This window comes from Dipodomys spectabilis, unplaced genomic scaffold (genome assembly GCF_019054845.1).
Source record: "Dipodomys spectabilis isolate Male_0828 unplaced genomic scaffold, ASM1905484v1 ptg000096l, whole genome shotgun sequence".
Lineage (NCBI taxonomy): Eukaryota > Metazoa > Chordata > Mammalia > Rodentia > Heteromyidae > Dipodomys > Dipodomys spectabilis.
This window is the reverse complement of record NW_024870773.1, coordinates 20,926,461-20,947,235: the sequence shown is the minus strand read 5'-3', so window position 1 is coordinate 20,947,235 and position 20,775 is coordinate 20,926,461. Positions and strand designations below refer to the sequence as shown.

Genomic DNA, 20,775 nt, shown 5'->3' with positions numbered 1-20,775 from the left:
TTTTTCTGGCCTTTCTAGGATGTCTTATTTTTCTACAAATGTGCATATCTGTCAATCAGTACATGTACTTTAAAGAATTGCTATTATTTAATTTTAAAATAAATAGCTTGCAAATAAGGAATATTTTTCCAGACTAATGTTTGGCCCTTTACTAATTTGTGCTCTCTGTAGCAAGCATGTTGGAATTGAAACAATTCTGAGATTACCAATCAAATGCAAGTTTCCCAGCACTGGTGGGTGAGTGCTTCAAGTGAGGGAGAGGAGGAGAGGGGGTGGTCAGGACAGGGAAGCGCCCCCGCAGAGGTGCTTCAGAGTCCACCTCTCAGCGTCTTTGCCTGGTTGGTGTCCATTCCACACGGGTCTTCAGAATGGATATATGCAACTGACTCCCACTCTTCTGTTTTTTTGGCAGGCAAGGGGGTTGTTTAGTTGTTTTCTTTGTTTTATGATGCTGGGCAGGCTAAGCCTCTACCCCAGCCTTACTGCCCCATTCCCTTTTCTTGACTACCCCTCTGGCTAAGTTTGAGACTTCTTTCCCTTCTTTCCCATCATCCTGGATGTTAAAGATTAGTAGAAAACACTCAATAGATAAGAGGACCGAATCTAAAGCAGCTCTCTAAAAGTCATAATAAATCTTTTATTTTCACCTGAAAGTCTATAGTAATGTCAGAGACCTTTTCTTTCCTGCTTCTTTTTTCCGTCAATGTTTTTCTTTTCCATCTCTTTCTTTTCGAATGGCCTTAACTTCAGAACAAATCTGAAGTCAGTGGAATAATTTCAAAAGCCTTTTCTTGCCTCAGCAGAATTGGAGAAACTTTTTTTTGAGGGGTTATCTTGGTTTTGTTTCTATGTTTGAAACTCCTCTTGTTCATGAAAGCTCCTTAAATCAAGGTAATCAAAATTATCATTTCTTAAATATTTTATAATATTTATTGTAACTAATTTATTTTTCTACAAATGTGCATATGTGTTAATCAGTACAGGTACTTTAAAGAATTGTTATTATTGAATTTTAAAATAAATAGCTTGCAAATAAGGAATATCTCTCTGTGTGTTTCTCCTTTCCCCCTCTTCCCTTGACCCTACCTTGTTCTCTGTCTTCTTTGTTCTTTTTTATGTTCAATTATTCTATCTTGATCACTGGCAATTCTTTCATATTGTCTATTGGATTTTGATACAACCTCATTTGTATTTAGTAGCTTTCCAACTACAAAATGTTCCATGTTTATCTTATGGCATAGTTCTGTACATCATATATTTGGAAATATACAATATTTCTGTTCATCTAGCGAACACTGATTTAGTCAGGAATGTTTTAGGAGGGAATCACAAAATGGTGTACTAGAGATGCCCATGACTACTGGGATGTCCTATTAGTAAGACTTCTAGGCCTTCTGGATGGACAGAAATAGGTAAACTTGAAAGGAAAAAAAATGGCAAGTTTATATTATTTCTTTTTTTTTTTTCTTTTTTTTTTTTTTGGGTCCGGTCGTGGGGCCTGAACTCTGGGCCTGGGCGCTGTCCCTCAGCTCTTCAGCTCAAGGCTAGCGCTCCACCACTTGAGCCACAGCACCACTTCCGGCTTTTTTCCTTTTGCTTATGTGGTGCTGAGGAATCGAACCCAGGGCCTCAGGCATGCAAGGCAAGCGCTTCTACCACTGAGCCAACTTCCCAGCCCAAGTTTATATTATTTCTAATTCAGATTTAACATTATTGTTATTTTGAATGTATTTCTTTAGCTTCTCTTTTTACATTACAAATCTTCAATCTTAACAGCATTATCAAAATTATTTCCTTTATTTTTGCAAGAACTGTATAAAATAGTCTGAAAATAAAAACGCCACCATTACCAAACTAGTAATAGAATGCTGGGTGATATTAAGGATTGAGATTTTCTTTAGTGCTTGCTATAAAGTTCTACTGTGGCTGTGTGAGCAACTGAAATTATTTTTTCTAGCATGATATACTTTGAGGTTTGTTCATTCTCCTTAGTTTCAATTCAGAGGCAATTTTTAAAATTTTAATTTTCTGAATATGTAAACCATTTACCTGCCTCCAAAGTTAAAACTAAATGACAAGATACATTCAGAGGTCTTGAATTCTTCACTTTCTCTATACTCTTAATACTGCTTACCCTATTGGTTGCCATTTTTATATCTTTTATTTCTCATAATTATTATATCTCTAGTTCTTGTTGATATTCTTCAGAGGAAAGAATTAGTATTTATTGAAATATGAGGGAATATGTGTTATTCATTGTTTATTTCAATATTACTGTCCTTCTAGACATTCTATAGATTTTGAACATTTGGCAATGGAACTATAATCATTTGGGCCTCCCACATGAAATGACAATTCTATAATGGTGATGTTTTTCTCTAATTATTTCATATAATTCATTTCATTTTTCAAATAGGTCATGCCTACATTATTTGATGTGTACTTGGGCCATGACAAGATAAAATACTCATTTTATGAGATGGTGTAAATATTCAAGAGGCAAGCCATGAGTTTGAGGAATGAAATCCATTCACAATTGTCTTATAATTATATGAATGTTAAAATTTGAGCTGTGAGCATCACAAAAAATAAGGAATAATGAATGATTAATTAAAAGACTCAACAAAACTGATTTTCATAATTTAGGTATTTTATCAATGTGAAATAAGGAAATGACAATATTACAATTTGGCATATTAAGTGGTGATACTCAAAAATATAATCTCTTCAAAATTAAGAATAATCATTTATATACCTAAGTTGGAAAAGTTGAGTATTTGGTATATTAGAAACTAATATACCAAACTCAGTGATTTGAAGCAACTTTTTGCATTGGTTATTTTCAATGTAGGGTCTTGCTTTGTGACTAGCTGGCCAGCCCCATCTTCCTGATTTTGCTTCCCCCCACCCCCAATCCCCATCCCCATTTGCTGAAGTTGACAACCATTGAGTTTTGGGAACTTTTATGCCCTGGCTTGACTTGAACCACAATTCTCTGATTTCCATCTCCCAGTAGCTAAAATTATAGGCTTGAGCCCTGGTGCCTGGCAGAACTTATATATATATGAAAAGTTTTTTCTCCATTGAAAAATTTCCCTGTTCAGAAGATTCAGTAAAATTTACAAAAGTGATACTAATGTTTTTCACCTGTGGTATCATTTTGTTACATTTAAAAACAGCTGTTCACTTTTAGGGGTAAATAAGTAAGCCATTGTGAGGGAACTTTTGAACTTTGTAAGCAGTTTAGTAGCCAGTAATTTGGACTTTGATAATTTAGATCACTGGTTTCATAGTGTTTGCACACAATAGCTGAATAATGAGGATCATTAAACTCCCTGTGCCAGAACATACCCAAATTGTGTTTGCCTCTAACCTTGGAGGCTCTGTTGGGCTGGGAGGCAAGGATTGGCTCTTTATTGACTTGTCAAGCTGTGAGTTTGCATTACAGCTCATGACCCAGTCTATTTGTTTCACTGCTTTGTGGTGGGGAAACAGGTAAAGAAATCCTGCTGAAAGTCCTTCCTTCTGCACGTTTGCATGAATAACACCAGTGTTAGGGCACTGTGACCAATGCCTCCAAAAGAGGTAATGTTAGCAGCATGGAGCCATTGTGGGACCCAGCTGTGGGCGGTATTGCTTTCTCTGTGAGACATTGGGCTTTCAGCAGAAAGCTCTGGAGGAGAACTTACCATGCAATTAAGTAGGAAAGAAAAAGTGATACTTCAGGGAGAAATATTCAGAGAAGCAAAACACTGTCTGCAATCAAGAACAGCAGTGAACTTGGCCAGGTGTAATTCAGAAGTGTTTTTACAGTGACCATATTAGGTTCGCTGTTGACAGTTTATCTGGCCAGGCATGAGATACCACATTAATACTATCCTGTTAGGTATTTTCTTATTATGCTAAAAATTAAGGAAATAATAAAAGGATTGCCTTTAAAACCATATGTTCTATTACCACAAGTTACTTAGCAGCTAAGATCAAAATAACTCAAAGTCTGATGAACTATCTTTGGAACTTCCAACCAGTTGAGGAAAGCAGTTCACTTTTGGTGCCATTGTAAATCCAGTGTATCCCTTGAAAATAAAAAGGACAGTTTGTCTTGTCAACATGTAGTATCCACTCTAATAACTTTTCCTTATGATACCCAAATGTGAGAACTCCATGTGACACACATATATATGTGTGTTACCTTGCACTTATCCTCATCTCTTAAAAGTCCTACCCTCTGTCACATCACCACACTGAGGACTAGGCATATGAATAAATGGACCTTGTGGAGCTAACTACAAACGTAGGAATATCTAATGTCCATTCAAACTTACAACTTCAGTTACATGAAAACAACAGCATTGATATATGAGGCTGTCTACCTTTCCCACTTGGCCACTTTGTGGTTGATCTCTGTTAGTGATGATGGAGTCAATTTAGAATAAACTAAATTGTCAGCTCTTTGATTTAGCTTGTGGGGTTTTTTTTTCACATCCATTTAGGACTGTTATGGTCAACACTTAGACTTTAGCCACTAAAGTACCCCATATCTACAGAAATGTAAGCAGATTTAACTGTACAACTCAGTTGAAGCATCATTTAAAAACTCCCAGCAGCATGTTAGATTTGTACATAATGACACAAATTTTTATTTTTTTAAATTGTCTTTATTGTACAAGCTACACAATTAATTATAGACAAGCCAAAAGAAAAAGCAGACTTAGTGTATAGATGAAATTTCTGGGCATTTTGGTATTGTATATTCTTTTGATTGAATTTTTTTCAAAGTACACATTCATAGAATTTATGTTTTAAAAAAGGAGTTTTTATGTAAATGTGTGTGTGCGTGTGTGTGTGTGTGTGTGTGTGTGTGTGTGTGTGTGTGTGTAGAGAGAAAGAGAGACCACCACTGCCAACAACAGTTGTGATCATCCTGTATTAATTTAACCTTTCCCCTACTTGGGGTATTTAAAATTAGTCATTCTACCTCTTTATATTTTCAATCATAAATATGAGTTTATTAATAATTTTCTTTACCCTGTGGCATTACATAATTGTCTATTTCCTCAGAATCAATTTCTAGAAGCCTAACTCCTGGTCAGAAGCTTGAATATTTTGAAAGTTTTGGTAACTACCCAGAAATACTATACCATCACCCCTCCTATTCCCCATCCCGACAACACTGGGTGGAGTTGGTCCTTTTAGCCTTCGCTTTCTCTCTCTGTCTCTCTGTCTCTCTGTCTCTCTCTCTCTCTCTCTCTCTCTCTCTCTCTCTCTCTTGTGCCAGTACTGGGGCTTGAACTCAGGGCCTGAGCACTGTCCTTAGCTTTTCACTCTAATGCTCTACCACTTGAGCCACAGCTCTAGCTCCAGATTTTTGATGATTAATTGGAGATTCAAGTCTCATGGGTTTTTCTGTCCAGGCTGGCTTTGAACCATGATCCTCATATCTTAGCCTCCCTAGTAGCTTGGACTACAGATATGAGCCATTGGCACCCAGCTTTAGCTTTTAAAGGCATTTTATTGTGTGTTTGTATTTTTTTTTTAATTACTGTTTAGACAGAACACTCTTCCTATGTATTGCTGGCTTGTTGTTCAAAACCCTATACATTTGCTTACTTTGGTGGATGTGTTGTCTTGTTTTTGCCAGTCCTAGGATTTGAACTCAGGGCTTGAGCACTATCCCTGAGTTTTTGTGCTCAACCTCATGCTCTGCCATATGAGCCACAGCTTTGCTTCTGGCTTTTTAGTGGTTAATTGCAATAAGAGTCTCTAACTGGATACCTTCTTGCCTGGGCTGGCTTTAAACTATTTTCCTCAGATCTCAGCCTCCTAAGTAGTTAGGATTATAGGCCTGAGCTACTCGTGCCGGCTGTTTTGTTTTACTTAATCTTCAAGACCTCTAACATTTATAGTTGGTGATATAGCTGTAACTTGATAGATTCCCCCTCTCCCCCAAATTGCAACCATCATAAACTGATCATTGAGCTAATAGTCAACTGCAAGTGATGGTTGTATAGTGAATCATAAGATCTGTTCATTTTGACAACGGGTTCAGTCTTTATCTCCATCAAGCATTTTCGACTGGAGTAGCTAACAAGTAGCAAGCATTTTCGACTGGAGTAGCTAACAAGTAGCAAGCATTTTCGACTGGAGTAGCTAACAAGTAGTAGAATGGAAATAAAATGCTACACTAGTTCTGTTCATGTAGCGTTCTAAGTTCCCACATGTCAATCCTGTTGTTTGTCTTGGATAGCCTCTCATTGATTAATACTCTTTTGCTGATGACTTTTTTTCTGGCTAATTTCTGTGGTAGGCATTCAGATCATAGTACGATTTCCCTCTTCCTATACAGCTTTTGTTCTCCCTCCTCTTCTTCCTTTCTCCCTATTTAACTCCACTTAACTACAAACGAAAGTACATGAGTGTTGCCCCAAGCTTCCCAGCCTAAGCTGGCAAATCCTTCACCTTTTACATGTCTCTGTCTCTGTCCTTTTACCCACTCTCCTCCTATCTACCCTCACCTTTATCCCACTCTCCTCCTCAGGTCATAGAGTATGTTATTACTTACTTTGTTTGCTATAATTTTAACTGACCAGAAAAATATATGAACTATATAATTTCATCTAAGAGGTCACTACCTTTCAGGACCAGATTTTGTGTTGTTTGTTTAACTAAATATGTTCAGATTCATCAAGTGCCTACTGAAAGCTAGTTTAGATTTAGTTAGATGCTGGCATCTAACATGATACAAAAATTGTGAAAAAATGAAGATAAAAGCTTTCTATTCTTTTCAGAAACTATTAATAGAACTGGGTTAACAAACAAGTCTACAAATTAAATGACTGGCAGTCCAGCGCAGAGAAGAGTGTATGTGTGCCTAGCATGTTCAAGGGGTCTGAGGATCTCTCTCTCTCTCTCTCTCTCTCTCTCTCTCTCTCTCTCTCTCCCCCTCTCCCTCTCTCTCTCTCTCTGTGTATTTGTGTGTGTGTCCTCTCCCTCCCTCCTTCCTTCCTTCCTTCTCCCCCTTTCTCCTCCTTTCCCTCTCTAGCTTCTTGGAATAAATAATGTCCTTAAGAAGTTTCTAAATGGCAGCCATCTAAGACTTTGTTTGAGATTTACAGTTTTTCATAGTCATAATCTGACTGATGACAGTGTCTTAGGGGGAAAAAATCATCTCATAGTATGGACATAAAACTGCCACAGCCCCACTTTTTCAATGAAGTCCTTGAATGAGCATGGGAAATATATTTATATTTATCTCATTGATTACCTGCAAGTGTGATGCCACCATCATCTCCAGCACCAAAGCAGACCTAGGCCTCCCATGACTGGGGATAGAAACTCCCATCATTTATTTGGCTGCTGGTGGTACTGTACAAGCCAGTGCTATGCAGTGTCCATGTCTGTCATCTTTCTCTCTCTCTCTCTTTCTTTCTTTCTTTCTTTCTTTCTTTCTTTCTTTCTTTCTTTTTTTCTTTCTTTCTTTCTTTCTTTCTTTCTTTCTTCTTTCTTTCTTTCTTTCTTTCTTTCTTTCTTTCTTTCTTTCTTTCTTTCTTTCTTTCTTTCTTTCTTTCTTTCTTTTTTGTAATTGGGCTTGAATTCAGGGCCTGGCACTGTCCCTGAGCTTTTTCAGCTCAAAGCTAGTATTCTACAACTTTGAGCCACAGCTCCACTGGTTTCAAACTGTGATCCTTTGATTCCAGCCTCCTAAGTAGCTAAGATTGCAGGCAGGAACCACCAGCACCCACCTCTGCCATCTTTCTAATACTGTCTTTGCTGTTTTTTGACTACTTATTCTGTCAATTAACAGAAAAATAGATGTGCTAAAATATCTAATTATGATTGTGGATTTGACTGTTTCTAACACCTCTTCCATTTTTACTTTATATTTTTGAGGCTATATTATTAAATACATACAGACTTTAAATTATCAGATACTTAACTAGCAAATTGGATTCTTTTATCATGGGCAACTGGACTTGCAGTTTTTCTTTTTGAAATCTCCTAGGTCATCTCAGTTTGCACAGATATTTCCATAGCACTGGCTTTGATGCTGAGAAGACCTCAGAAATGCACTCGATATCATGATATGTAGGTCCTCCAGAACGTTTTGTTGTTAGCAGGAGCAAATGAGATAACATAAACAAATATTTAGTACAGTGTCTGGGCTGTAATTGACTTTCAAGTGTTTAGAACAGCGGGGCACATAATAAGTGCTCAATAAATATCCACTGCTAATTATGGTAAAGATGAGCACTCTGTGACCAGTGACTTTATTGCTAAGAATAAAGCTTAAGGAAATCCTTGAGCATTACATGTGAATACATACTACCTTTAGAAGGACAATGGACAAAAACCACTGTCTTATTCAGAAACAGAATACTATGTATAGAAATTAAATAATACATATTTGGATGTATCAAATAAGTTAATCAAAATATAGAAAACCAAATATGAGGTCTGGGAAGGTGGCTCAGTGGCAAAGCGCTTGCCTTGCATGCATGAGGCCCTGGGTTCCACTCCTCAGCACCACATAAGCAGAAAAAAAAAAAAGCCGGAAGTGGCGCTGTGGCTCAAGTGGTAGAGCGCTAGCCTTGAGCTGAAGAGCTAAGGGACAGCGTCCAGGCCCAGAGTTCAGGCCCCACAACTGGACCCAAAAACAAAAAAAGAAAAGAAAAGAAAACCAAATATGAAATCTAGTTACAAAGAATATACTGTGATACTACTTATATTTAAGTTAAAACATAAATAATCATAGTATATATTCTTTATAGATATCTACAAAGGCAGAAAAGCCCAGAGAACAAAAGTGGGTTCTAGGTATGATTGCAGGGAGGGAGGGAGAGAAGTAGAGAGGGCTTTGTTTCCTGATGGCTCTCAGAAGTGACCTTGTCACAGCTGCTCCAGCCACAGGAAGTGCCCACTGACCCACTTCCCCTTCTGTATTGATCATTAAAAACTTTTCTAAGTAGCTGACCATTGAAGGACAATTTGAGAATATAAAAAAGTCTAAGTAGGGCTGGGAAGGTGGCTCAGTGGTAGAGCACTTGCCTCGCATGCCTGAGGCCCTGGGTTCGATTCCTCAGCACCACATAAGCAAAAAGAAAAAACCCGGAAGTGGCACTGTGGCTCAAGTGGTAGAGCGCTAGCCTTGAGCTGAAGAGCTGAGGGACAGCGCCCAGGCCCAGAGTTCAGGCCCCACGACCGGACCCAAAAAAAAAAAGTCTAAGTAGAGCCCTTAATTGAGGAATGGTCTTGAACTCTGAGTTCTTTCACTATCTCTAAACTCCTGAAAACATCCTTTGCGCCTAGATGAAGGAAGATTTTAACATGTGCTTTGAGTTGGTTATCCTGTTCTGACTTCAGCTTTTCCCTCTCTTCTTTCTTAACAGTGTCATCAGCAAGGTGGTTCCAGCCCCGGAGGCTAAGCCAGCCCCTTCTCTGAATAGACCCAAAACCCCACCACCAGCCCCAGCCACGGTTCCTGTGCACGTGAACCCCACCCCCCTGCCACTCCTCGCCCAGGCCGCAGCATGTCCAGCTCTGGTGCCCTCCCCATCCCCTGCCATCTCTGGGGCAGGAAGCTCCAAGGCCCCCGTGAGAAGCGTAGTGACTGAGACAGTCAGCACTTACGTGGTACGTAGCATTTTCACAGTAGCTGAGAGCCTGTTAGAGCATTTTCCAGTAGAAGGAATAACCATATGTGTATTGAGTTGCAGAGGAAATTCTTCATAACAAAAGAAGTACTTTCCAACTTTTGGCTGAAAAGCATTACCTTGCAGCATTTGTCTATTCAGTCTCTAGAATGTCAAAGCATTGTTTTTCATTATTTTGTATTGATTTGGAATAAGATTGTATGCAACAGTATCGCCATATAAATACAAGAGTGAATGCTGACATTTAAGTCCAAACTGAATTTCTTGGTTGAGCAATGGAGATACTCACTTAAAAGTGTTAGGTTTTTAAAAAGAGGTAGCCGAGTAAGAACAGCACCATGCACGTGGTATTCAGGTAAGGGGTAGGTTTATTCAGTAGACCTGCTGGGACCAGGCAAGGTTGGCACTCCACGGGCTGGCAAAAGAGAGTGTCTGGCCCTGGATTAGGCCTTATATAGGGTAGGGGTGGGGGAAGGTGTGTCCAGGTAAAGGGAAGTGGGATCTGGTGGGAGAAAGGTGTGGCCACATCAGATTAAGATGTGACAGCTGATGCAGATGTGACCTCTTCCAGGTGTCCCAGTTGCCTAGGTAACACAGGTACTGGGTGAAGTCTGTTCGCCATCCAGGAATGGACCTTACGAAAAGTACAATTTATGTCATATACACCGAGTTTTATAAGCTAGCTATTTGTGAGTTGTAGTACTAACTACAGCATTTTATTGGCTAAGACCCAGAATGTATCAGGGCTTGTATGTTACGTGGAAATGGACTTTTAGACTGCAGAACTTCCTCAGTGTACACAATGGCTTTGAGTTACAACATGCACCATGATTAATGAGTCTGTATTGTCCAGGGAATGTTTTAGGTATTTTCTCCTGATTTTTTTTGGTGGGGGGCCTGAACTCTGGGCCTGGGCGCTGTCCCTCAGCTCTTCAGCTCAAGGCTAGCGTTCTACCATTGAGCCACAGTGCCATTTCTGGCTTTTTTCTTTTTGCTGATGTGGTGCTGAGGAATCGAACCCAGGGCCTCAGGCATGCAAGGCCACCTTCCCAGCTTCTCTCCTGTTTTTCTTATGGTGCTGGGGATTGAACACGAGCCCTGTACTTGCTGGGGAAGCACTACAGCGCTGGAACCACTCCCCCAGCCCTTGTCTTCCACATTCTTAACAGTCTCCAATCTTGTTCAAACCCAAATTCATTCTATATATGAAATATTTATAAAGCTATGCTCCATGGACACTGAAGAGTGACACCCAAACACACACAGAATGCTTCTGGAGTGTGAGAGCATTGGCGTGGCCATGACCCCTGGCTCTGCAGATGGTTGTATGAGCCTGGCACTAGCCTTGGTCTCTCTGAACAGACATGATTGGGAAGTGCTGAGGTGGTATTCATGGTATTTATTGTTATAAACCATACAACAGCATGTTACTTAAAGAAACTTAGAAGGAAATACATCATTAAATGGTTGAGCTATTATGATGTTACACAGAGCACAAAAGAAAATCATAAGTATTCAAAGAGGATATAGATGTGAAAATTGGCAGAAAATTATTAAATTATGCCAGGTCCTGGTAGCTCATGCCTGTAAATCTGGCTATTCAAGAGACTGACCTCCATGGCACACAATTCAAAGCCAGCTCAGGGCAGGAAAGTGCATTCTTATCTCCAATTAACCACCAAAAAGCCAAAATTGGAGCTGTAGTTGGAAGTGGTACAGCACCAACCTTGAGAACAAAAGCTCAGAAATAGCACCTAGGTGCTTAGTTCAAGCTTCAGGAACAATCCCCACCCCCACCCCCATTTTTAAAAAAGTGATTTTCAGCAAGAAATTAAAAATGGTAGCATGAGCTCAAGTGGTAGGCTGCCAGCCATGAGCGAAAAGGCCAAGCAAGAGCCTCAAGCCCTGAGTTCAATCCCCTAGTATTGGCAGACAGGAAAAAAGCAGTAATGGTTTTCCACTGTATGTGTGGGCCAACACCATTGAGAAGGGTTCACAGGAATGACAACGTAACCAAGAAGCTTCGAAACCTTAGAGACACTGTGCATTCACAGTGTGAAAGATGTGACGGGGCACAGAGCCCATGTGTCACTGTCTACTGGTGGTGTTGGAGCAGCACTTCCAATCCCAGGGCTCATGTTTCCCATTCTTGACCTATCCAAAGGCTCTTCTATGATAAGTAAATACAGTAGTATGTTTGAGAGAACTTAGTGAACTGTGACGTACTGGGTGATGTCGATGCAAAGGCAAATTTTTTAAGTAGCAGAGTCATGGGCTGCTAATTTCAAGGAAGGTCACCCAGCAGCAAGACTGGCCATGCGTGGTAGCTTTGGGGCACAGCGCACTAGAACAACCTCAGCCCCTGGAGGGCTAGTGCATGGGGACGGCTGGCCATCTCCACGTGGTGCACTTCCCTCAGGCAGGGAGACATTACCTCTCACCCACTGCTGCTTTTTGGTTCTCTATAGAATTCTTTCTTCCAGCCTGGTTTTGATAATGCGAAATTTGAGGAAGTGGAACAATTAAAGATGCTTCCTATTTAACTGCTAAGTTAATAAACTCCAGAGTATATAATATTTGTAGTGAAATAGTGATTAAATGTGAGGTTCTTTGGCCTCCTGAACCCCTTATTTCATTTGCCATTTAGTTGATTGTACTTTTCTAAAAATGTCATGAAAGGAATGGAAAGTTACTTAGTAACAACTCTTTTATATCCTTGATCGTATCAGCCTGTTCAGGAGAAGGGTTTGGCTAATAAGTAATTGAGTGATACATGCATGTTTGGCTGTATGTATAATCCCCTGCCTGTGATGTGCTTGAGGAAGCAATGAGTGCTTGAATGCTACAGTCCAGCTTTCAGAAATACCAATTGTTACTGCCATTAAGACCCTAATCATGCCAGGCACTGGTGGCTCATGCCTGTAATCCTAGCTACTCAGGAGGCTGAGAATTGAGGATTGTGATTCAAAGCCACTCCAGAGAAGGCTGTGAGACTCTTATCTCCAATAAACTACTCAAGAAAAGCCAGATCTGAGCTATCACTCAGACAGAACACTAACCTTGAGCAATAGCAACCCAGGGGCAGCGCCCAGACCCTGAATTCAAGACACAGGATGGGGGGGGGGGGGGGGAAGACCCTAATCATTAAGAAATGATGTGGCTATAGGAATTTTTCAGATGAAGCAGATTATACATCACTTTATCACATTGTTCACAGAGGCGATTATGAAATAGCTTATACAACAAAGTTTAGAATATTCATTAGCAATGGTTTATCATAACTGGATGTGGTGGTACAGGTTTGTAATCCCAACCTAGCACTTTAGAAGCTGAGTAAGAGTATATCATTGATTTCATATACTTCCAAAAGAAGAACTGTGCTCATTTTGTTAAGAATTTTTTATTAGCATACATTAGTTGTAGGAAAGGAGTTTTATCGTGACATTTTCTTGCATCTATACCATGTGATTGTGGCTTTAATGAAGAGCTAATCTACTATGGTTTCAGGCTGATTTGTCAGGTATTTAGTAACCACTCTTTCTGGTCTTCTGTTGGTTCTTCTTCCCTATTCCATCTGGATTTGCTCCTTCCCCTGCAATCCCTTCAGATCCGAGATGAGTGGGGCAATAAGATCTGGTTCTGCCCTGGGTGCAACAAGCCTGATGATGGGAGTCCAATGATTGGCTGTGACGGCTGTGATGACTGGTACCACTGGTGAGTCCCCAGACCTCCACCCACCCCACTTCTGGGAAGAAGCAGGGCCTGTCCCCAGTTCAGGGACTACCCAAGAGTGGCCTGCAGAGTACAATACTAGAACCTGGATGATTCAGTCAGTTGCAAAAAAAATGAGTCTTTGTACTAAGGGTATTCAGCCTAAATTCTGAATAATTTTGTTGTCATCCTTCTTATAAAAATAAGTAAGACACATAGAGGTTTGCTTTTTCCTCTCTACTCATGTTCAGTATGAGCAACAGCCCTTCACAGCTCCAGGAAGAGGTAACTCCTTGAAAACAATAAACTTGATACAGACTGCAGAGATAAAGACAGCTAGTCTGTGTTTATACCCCTTCAGCAGCTCAGTCAAAACATAAGCAATCTTTCTTTTATTTATCTTTAAAATATAAAATGTAAAAGGATACCTGGTCAGTTATAACATATGATGTCTGTAAGATGAAAGTGGAGTATTAAGCCGGGTGCCAGTGGGTCACGCCTGTAATCCTAGCTACTCAGGAGGCTGAGATCTGAGGATCACTGTTCAAAGCCAGCCCGGGCAGGAAAGTCTGTGAAACTCTTATCTCCAATAAACCACCAGAAAACCGGAAATGGCGCTGTAGCTCAAGGGATAGAGCACTAGCCTTGAGCTGAAGAGCTGAGGGACAGCACTCAGGCCCAGAGTTCAAGGCCCACGACTGACAAAAAAAAAAAAGTGAAATATTACTAAAAAGACTTACATTATTCCTGGTTGGGAGGCTGATTGAACTAATTAATCTTCTGAGAGGGCCTATAAAAAGAAACATTATATAATAAAGTTATCCAGGTGCTAGCCAGGTGCTCGTGACTCATGCCTGTAATCTTAGCTACTCAGGCAGCTGAGATCTGAGGATCAAAGTTCAAAGCCAGCCCACCCAGGAAAGTTCATGAGACTCTTCTCTCCAGTTAACTACCAGAAAAAAACTGGAAGTGGATCTGTGACTCAAGTGGTAGAATGCTAACCTTGAGCATAAAAGCTTAAGGACAGCACAGGCCCCAAGAGTTCAATCCTCAGGCCCAGCACAAAATAATAATAATAATAATAATTCAGATGTCTAACAGTAGTGCTGCATATTTGATTTCTGCAGGAAAAGAATAAATTTGTAGGAAACTTGTTCATGGAATTTATTTTTGTGTGTAGGCCCTGTGTTGGACTAATGGCTGCCCCACCAGAAGAGATGCAGTGGTTCTGTGCCAAGTGTTCTGCCAACAAGAAGAAAGATAAGAAGCACAAGAAGAGGAAGCACCGAGCTCACTGACAGCGCCTGGAGGCTGGACCCCGCAGGGTCAGCAAAGGCTGCCTGCTGCCTCCCTGGTGCCTCTGGACAGAGCTAGTGTGGTTCTGCCATCCCATTGCCCCCAGGCCTTGGATAAGGAATCAGTGAAGATAGAGGACAAGAACATGCCATCCACTCTGCCTTCCCTTCTGAAACACTGGGAAGTTCCACAGTGGCGTGACTGAAGAAAACTCCAGAAGGGGCGTGGCCTGAGGGCTGCCCACCTCCATTTTTCTATTACCAGTGACAAGTATTATTAATAAAAGAGACCATACATCTTCCCTTTTGCTTTTCTTTATTCTCTCCAGGGCCTTTTCTTAAGGTGTAAGATGAGAAGATAATGTATAAACTGCCTTGACTCTAATTTAAGGATGATATCATTAGTCTGTATACAGCTTTCAACCCCTTTCCCTCTAGAGTAAAATAATCGTAATAACATAAAAGAAAACTCCACTTGGGATATTGGTAAATATTTTTGTGATGAGAATATATGAAGCTTCCCTCCAACCCTGTTTTTAGTACTAACATGTAAAATGTTTGGGCTTTTGTGAAATACCTTATATTTTTTAAGAAAAAGGTTTCTATCATGTCCTCTTTGCTTCTGTGCAAATTAGTTTTGTTTAACCTATTTGATATCTTTGTTGCATTCTAATTTCGCCCTTCTTTAAACTGCTGGAGTCTCTTCTCACTGCTTGTACATTTCATCAACTTGTATAGAGAAAAACTTCATACTAAAAAAAATTCTCCTAATGTAAATAATAAATATTTATGAAGTAGTTATTTTTTAAATTTTTATCGTCTTTAATTCTGGCTTTCTCTGAAATCCACTGTGATTTCAGCCATGTCTGTAATTACTGCTGTACATAGGCAAAGGACGAGAAAAAGAGCCATAGAGCAGAATAATTTACCTTGAGCTGAATGAAACTGTGCAGTGCCCAAAACTTGTGGGTAAGAAGACCCTAGCAGTTGGAAGGAGAACAGGGCGATTTGAATCTGGAGTTTATGTTTTGAAATCGTTTTGTTTGTCATCTATCTTGTTTCTGTAAATTTTTCTGCCTTTTACTAAAAGGACATGTAGGCTCCACAAAAGTTAAAAACAAAAAAAAAACCATCAAACAAGAAAAAAACATACTGTAGCATTCTGTGTTTATATTGTTTTATTTCTACAAATTTGTTCATTGATATTGTGCTTTAAGGCTGAAATGAAGTATATTATGAATTTTTTTAAGAAAATGCATCAAATTTCAGGGTATCTCAAAACCTTATTATATTACTATACTGCCCACTATTTATTATATGTTATAGATATCTGAAAGGTAAACCAAATATTTTATTTTTAATGTAAAAAAAAGACATCAAATTTAACTTTATTAGCATATTTTAGTGACTTTGGAATAACCAATAATTTTGAACTTTTACTTGATTTTGAAATGACCTTAATTTGGACCCATGTGGTAGATATCTTGAATGCTAGAATATGGGCTTTGAATATAATACAAATATATTAATAGAAAATGTGAATTGTTTTACTGCAAAGTCAATTGATATTAGTGTTTGCATTCATCTTATTCTAAAATATTATGTGGTTACAGAAATGTGGTTTTCAGCCGTGATGTTAAATTGCAAATCAGTGGAAATGGAGTAGACCTTTCAAAAGTACATGACATAATTGCCCTCCTTGTTCTAGAAACCAGAATTTTTCTATCCCTGCCAAAAAAAAAAAAAATTCATGTTGAGATATGTGGTTTTGGTTTTATTCATTTGAGATCATACTAAATACAATATTTTCACATGCACAAACCTACCCATTAGTGCTTTTCAGAGGGAGATGAGGGATAGGGAAACTGCAAAATAAAGATTATTGGCTGTTTCATAGTTTGCTTTTCCATTTTCTTTATTTAGGATTTAGTTCCTTGAGGCATGGTCAGTGGATCTAAAGTTGCCACGTTTAAGTGAGCAGGTCATGCACTGCCATAAGAACGAATGTGCGTATATATAACTTTTCACCCACTCCTCCTGTCTGAGAGACTTCAGCCCGGACTACATTCAAGGAATTTCAATCAGTTTGTTGTCCCTTGCTATTTCATGGTTGCTTTCCTAAATCCAGTTCATGATTTTATAAATGGTCTTTGCAATAATAAAAACCAAAGAATCATTTTCAGGGGGCTGGATGGCTCAAGGGATTAGTAATGGAATACAGAGCCTTTCACCTCTTGGTCAGTGAGTTGAATCCAGTCCAGGTCACTAGAGACCAAAAGTTGTCACCATCTTATGGACTGTTCAGTGGCCTGTGTGAAATGAACTGGTGGTCTCGGTGGTACCAGTCAAAGAAAGTTCAAGAAACTGAAAGAAAAAAAGAAGGTAGATTAGAAAAAAAGAAAATATCAGTGATACAAAGAAAAGTTAGAAAATTGGTCGGAGCCATTCTCCAGAAAGTAATAACTAGAGAAAATGAGAACAGCATAAAAACATCACAATCATCACGAAGAGAATGGAGCTTAATTGACTTCTACAAATGATGGCAAAACAAAATGGGAAAAGGAAAAAGGCAGCATCGATTGAGAGACAATAATAGGAATAGACGAGGATGACCGTCCGGATTTAAACTATAGGGAGCCTAAAAACTTAAATGAGGTGACTGGAAGGAGAAGAAAACCTCCATAGCAGCAATGCAAGGATCTGAGAATTGGGTACAAAGGACTTCAAGGTATTCCTTTCCTCTGGAAGGTTAGGTGTAAGTAAAATCATGACCTGTTTTCATTTTTAACCCTGCTGCATGATTTGAATAGCAATCCTAGACCGAAGTAGGAAAGAGCTTGGCCTGGCTGGTGACTTGATTGGAGAAGATGGTATTTAAGAAACAGAAAACTGAGCCACTCTTCTAGTGTGATAATCCGCCTTTGGGGCCAGGACTAGCTGGCAAAGCATCAGCTCGGTGGCTGACAAGGTGTTTCTCTTCAGAAGGTGTCTGCCATTAAGTACTGCATGCACTGAGGATCTTTATCCTCTGGCTGATTTGTGGTTACAAGCATCCTGAAGAAAAGCAGAGACTATCAGAGAATTCTGACTTTGTCAAGCTTTTTTTTTTTTTTTCCCAGAGATAAAATATAGTGCATTACTCTACAGTGTCACCTAAACCACCTTTGTTCTCCTTTCAATAGGACGATTAAACAAAAGACCCACTAACCAAATTAAAGTATAAAATGAACCCGGAGATATGGGAACCTTCCCACTGAGAATGCTAATGAGTGAGTTCGCTAACACCATGTGGGCTAAGTTTTCAATACAAATAGTTTTATGGCCAATCTCTTTAGATCATAGCAGCTTTCTTTAGAAGTTTTAAGTCTAAAAGTAGATGAGTTACCTTGACTGAAGAATGGAATAGATAATGCCCTGAATAAATCTCTTTCTACAATGCTATCAGTCATTTCTGTTAAGACACTATTTCTTTGAGAATCTTGCATTCGTTGTAGCCTGAAAAGTATAAGGTAACTATTAATCTAGGTGTTCAGGCCAGAGGAGGACATCAAAATTAGATAAGAGGAACTGGACAATTGATTGTTCGTTCCACTCAAATTAATATTTTGGCTGGAAATATGGTTCCAGTGGTTCAGTGCGTGCTTAGCTTGTATGCTTAGCACACATGAAGCCCTGGACTCATTAAAACACCAGGACCGGAAAAAAAAAAAAAAAAAAAAAACAGCATATATGTGAGTTGGTAGAATAACTACTTATTACTTTTGTCATCCTGAGACGCTAAAATAACTTCAGTTTTTCATTGAGTTTGTAGAACCTTATCATTTTTTTTATTCCACATTTGCTAGGCACATACCTGAGAATGGCAAAGATGTGTTAAACCCAAGTTTATTCCCAGAGGTGCAGTTTTTGGGCTCAAGACTTAATTTACCCATGGTTTTACACTTGTTCATGCAGTATTTAGAAAACAAAAAACTGGTAGTAGGGACCAACCCAGGACCTCATGCACACTAGCAAGCACTCTAGCACTGAGCCATGTCTCCAGTCCATTCTTTCCAGATTCTGTGAACTAAAACACATTGCATTCCAACTAGCCAGGAGGTGGACATCTGGAAGATTACAGTTCAAGGCTATCCCGAACAAAAACACTAAACCAATAAAGTTGGGCGTGGTGGTATGTGTCTGTGGTCCCAGCATATTCCAAGTATAAATGGGAGAGCATATTAAAAAAGAAAGAAAAGAAAAGAGCTGGGGCATAGTTGAAGTGGTAAAGCACCTGCCTAGCAAGCACAAGGCCCCAAGTATGAAAATCAAAGTTGCACCGGACTCGAAGCATATTGCATACTTGTTCTTATCCCATTTTTTTCCCCTTGTGTTAAGTGGGGAGGCAGTGTTTTTGCTGAGGTTTGAACCCAAGGCATCCTGAGTTTACCACTTGAGCCACATCATCATTTTGCTTTCTGTTATTTTTGAAATACGTATGAAATATATACCCGTGCCTGCCAAGAATTCAATCCTCTTACATACACTTCCTTTGTAACTGGAATCATAGGCATGTGCAAGTAGGATTATTTTAAGCACAACACGTACCTGATGGAGGTGTCTGATTGCCATTAATGAGTTCACTACTGATGACTTAAATGATTTTAAGGAAATGTTTGTTAGTTCTAGTGGGCTCGTGTAAAGGTATAGATGTATTTAAAATTCAAAGTATCCATCAATAGTATCTAGTTATTGTCTGATCATTCCTTACACTATTGGGGATGGTGATTAAAAATTTGGGGCTATCTTTTAGGAAGTAGAGCACCTAATTTTTCATCTTTCCTGGTTTGTTTGTTTTGATAGAATCTCATATGTAGCCCAGGCTAGCATGAAATCTATGTTGCCCATAATGGCCCCAAATCCAGGATCCTCCTGCTTCTGCTACCCGATTGCTGGGATGACAGGTGTGCACCTCCATGCTTGGTCCTTCTATTAATTTTGACATAGCTATTTACATTCACAAAGCAAATATCAGGATGGGCCTGTCTTATACTCATCCATATCCATATATTTCAAAAAAAAAAATGTCTATTAGTCATCATTTTGGGAGAGAGCCCATGTGTACTGGAAGGGTACAAAATGAAGGAGAGGGCTGGGAAGGTGACTCAGTGGTACAGTGCTTGCCTTGCATGCATGAAGCCCTCAGAAAAAGCCAGAAGTGGTGCTGTGGCTCAAGTGGTAGAGCACTAGCCTTGAGCTGAAGAACTGAGGGACAGCACCCTGGTCCAGAGTTCAGGCCCCCCGACCGGCAAAAAAGAATAAAATTAAAAATAAAAATAAAAATAGAGTATCCAATGCTATAGCAAGATCCAGCAGGAAAAAAGCCAAAATGGAGATTCACAAAGCTTCAGTAGCTGGTGCCTGTAATCCCAGCGACTCAGGAGGCAGAGATAGGAAGGATAAAGATTTGAGGCCAGCTGGGGCAAAAAACATGCATGCGGCCCCCATCTCAACCAATAGCCTACTCTTATCGCTCTTACGTCAGAATGTGTAAATAGGGCCACATGCTATCAGCTCAGGAGGATGAGAGCTGAGAATTACAGTTCAAAGCCAGTCTAAGCAGAAAAGTCCATGAGACTTTGTGTCTTGGTTGTCCGGTGTATCTGTGTGCACAGTTACAGGGGCTTTAACTCAGGGCCTCACACTCTTAGCTTTTTTGCTCACAGCTGGCAATGTACCACTTGACCCACACCTCCAGTTCAAGCTGTTTGGGGGCTGGTTACTTGAAGATATGTCTCTTGAATGTGCCAGATCTGTTGGTACACACTAGGATCTCAGCCTTGGGAATAATTGGAATCAAGACACTCTACTTGGGGGTCAGCCTGGGAAACATAGTGAGTTCGAGGTCAGCTTGAGCTATATAGCAAGACCTTGTCTCAAACAAATAGCATTGCATGCCTGTAATCCCAATACTTGGAAAACCAAGACGGGAGTACGGGAAGCGTGACAGTACCCTGGGCTGCCACATAAAACCCTGTTTTAAAAACCAAAAATATAGCTGAGTGCTGGTGGCTTATGGCAGTAATCTTAGCTACTGAGGAGACTGAGATCTGAGGATCATAGTTCAAAGCCAGCCTGAG

The 20,775-nt window shown here is 39.7% G+C and overlaps 1 protein-coding gene across 1 annotated transcript in view; it reads left to right on the top strand.

Annotated features, from left to right (window-relative positions):
* Window positions 1–16,552, top strand: part of Taf3 (TATA-box binding protein associated factor 3) — a 146,496-nt gene extending 129,944 nt beyond the window's left edge. The window contains exons 5-7 of the mRNA XM_042686167.1: window positions 9,387–9,630; window positions 13,258–13,364; window positions 14,542–16,552. Coding sequence (XP_042542101.1) covers window positions 9,387–9,630; window positions 13,258–13,364; window positions 14,542–14,659 — 469 coding nt within the window. The 3' untranslated portion in view covers window positions 14,660–16,552. The remainder of the gene's footprint in view (window positions 1–9,386; window positions 9,631–13,257; window positions 13,365–14,541) is intronic.
* Window positions 16,553–20,775: the final 4,223 nt, after the last annotated feature.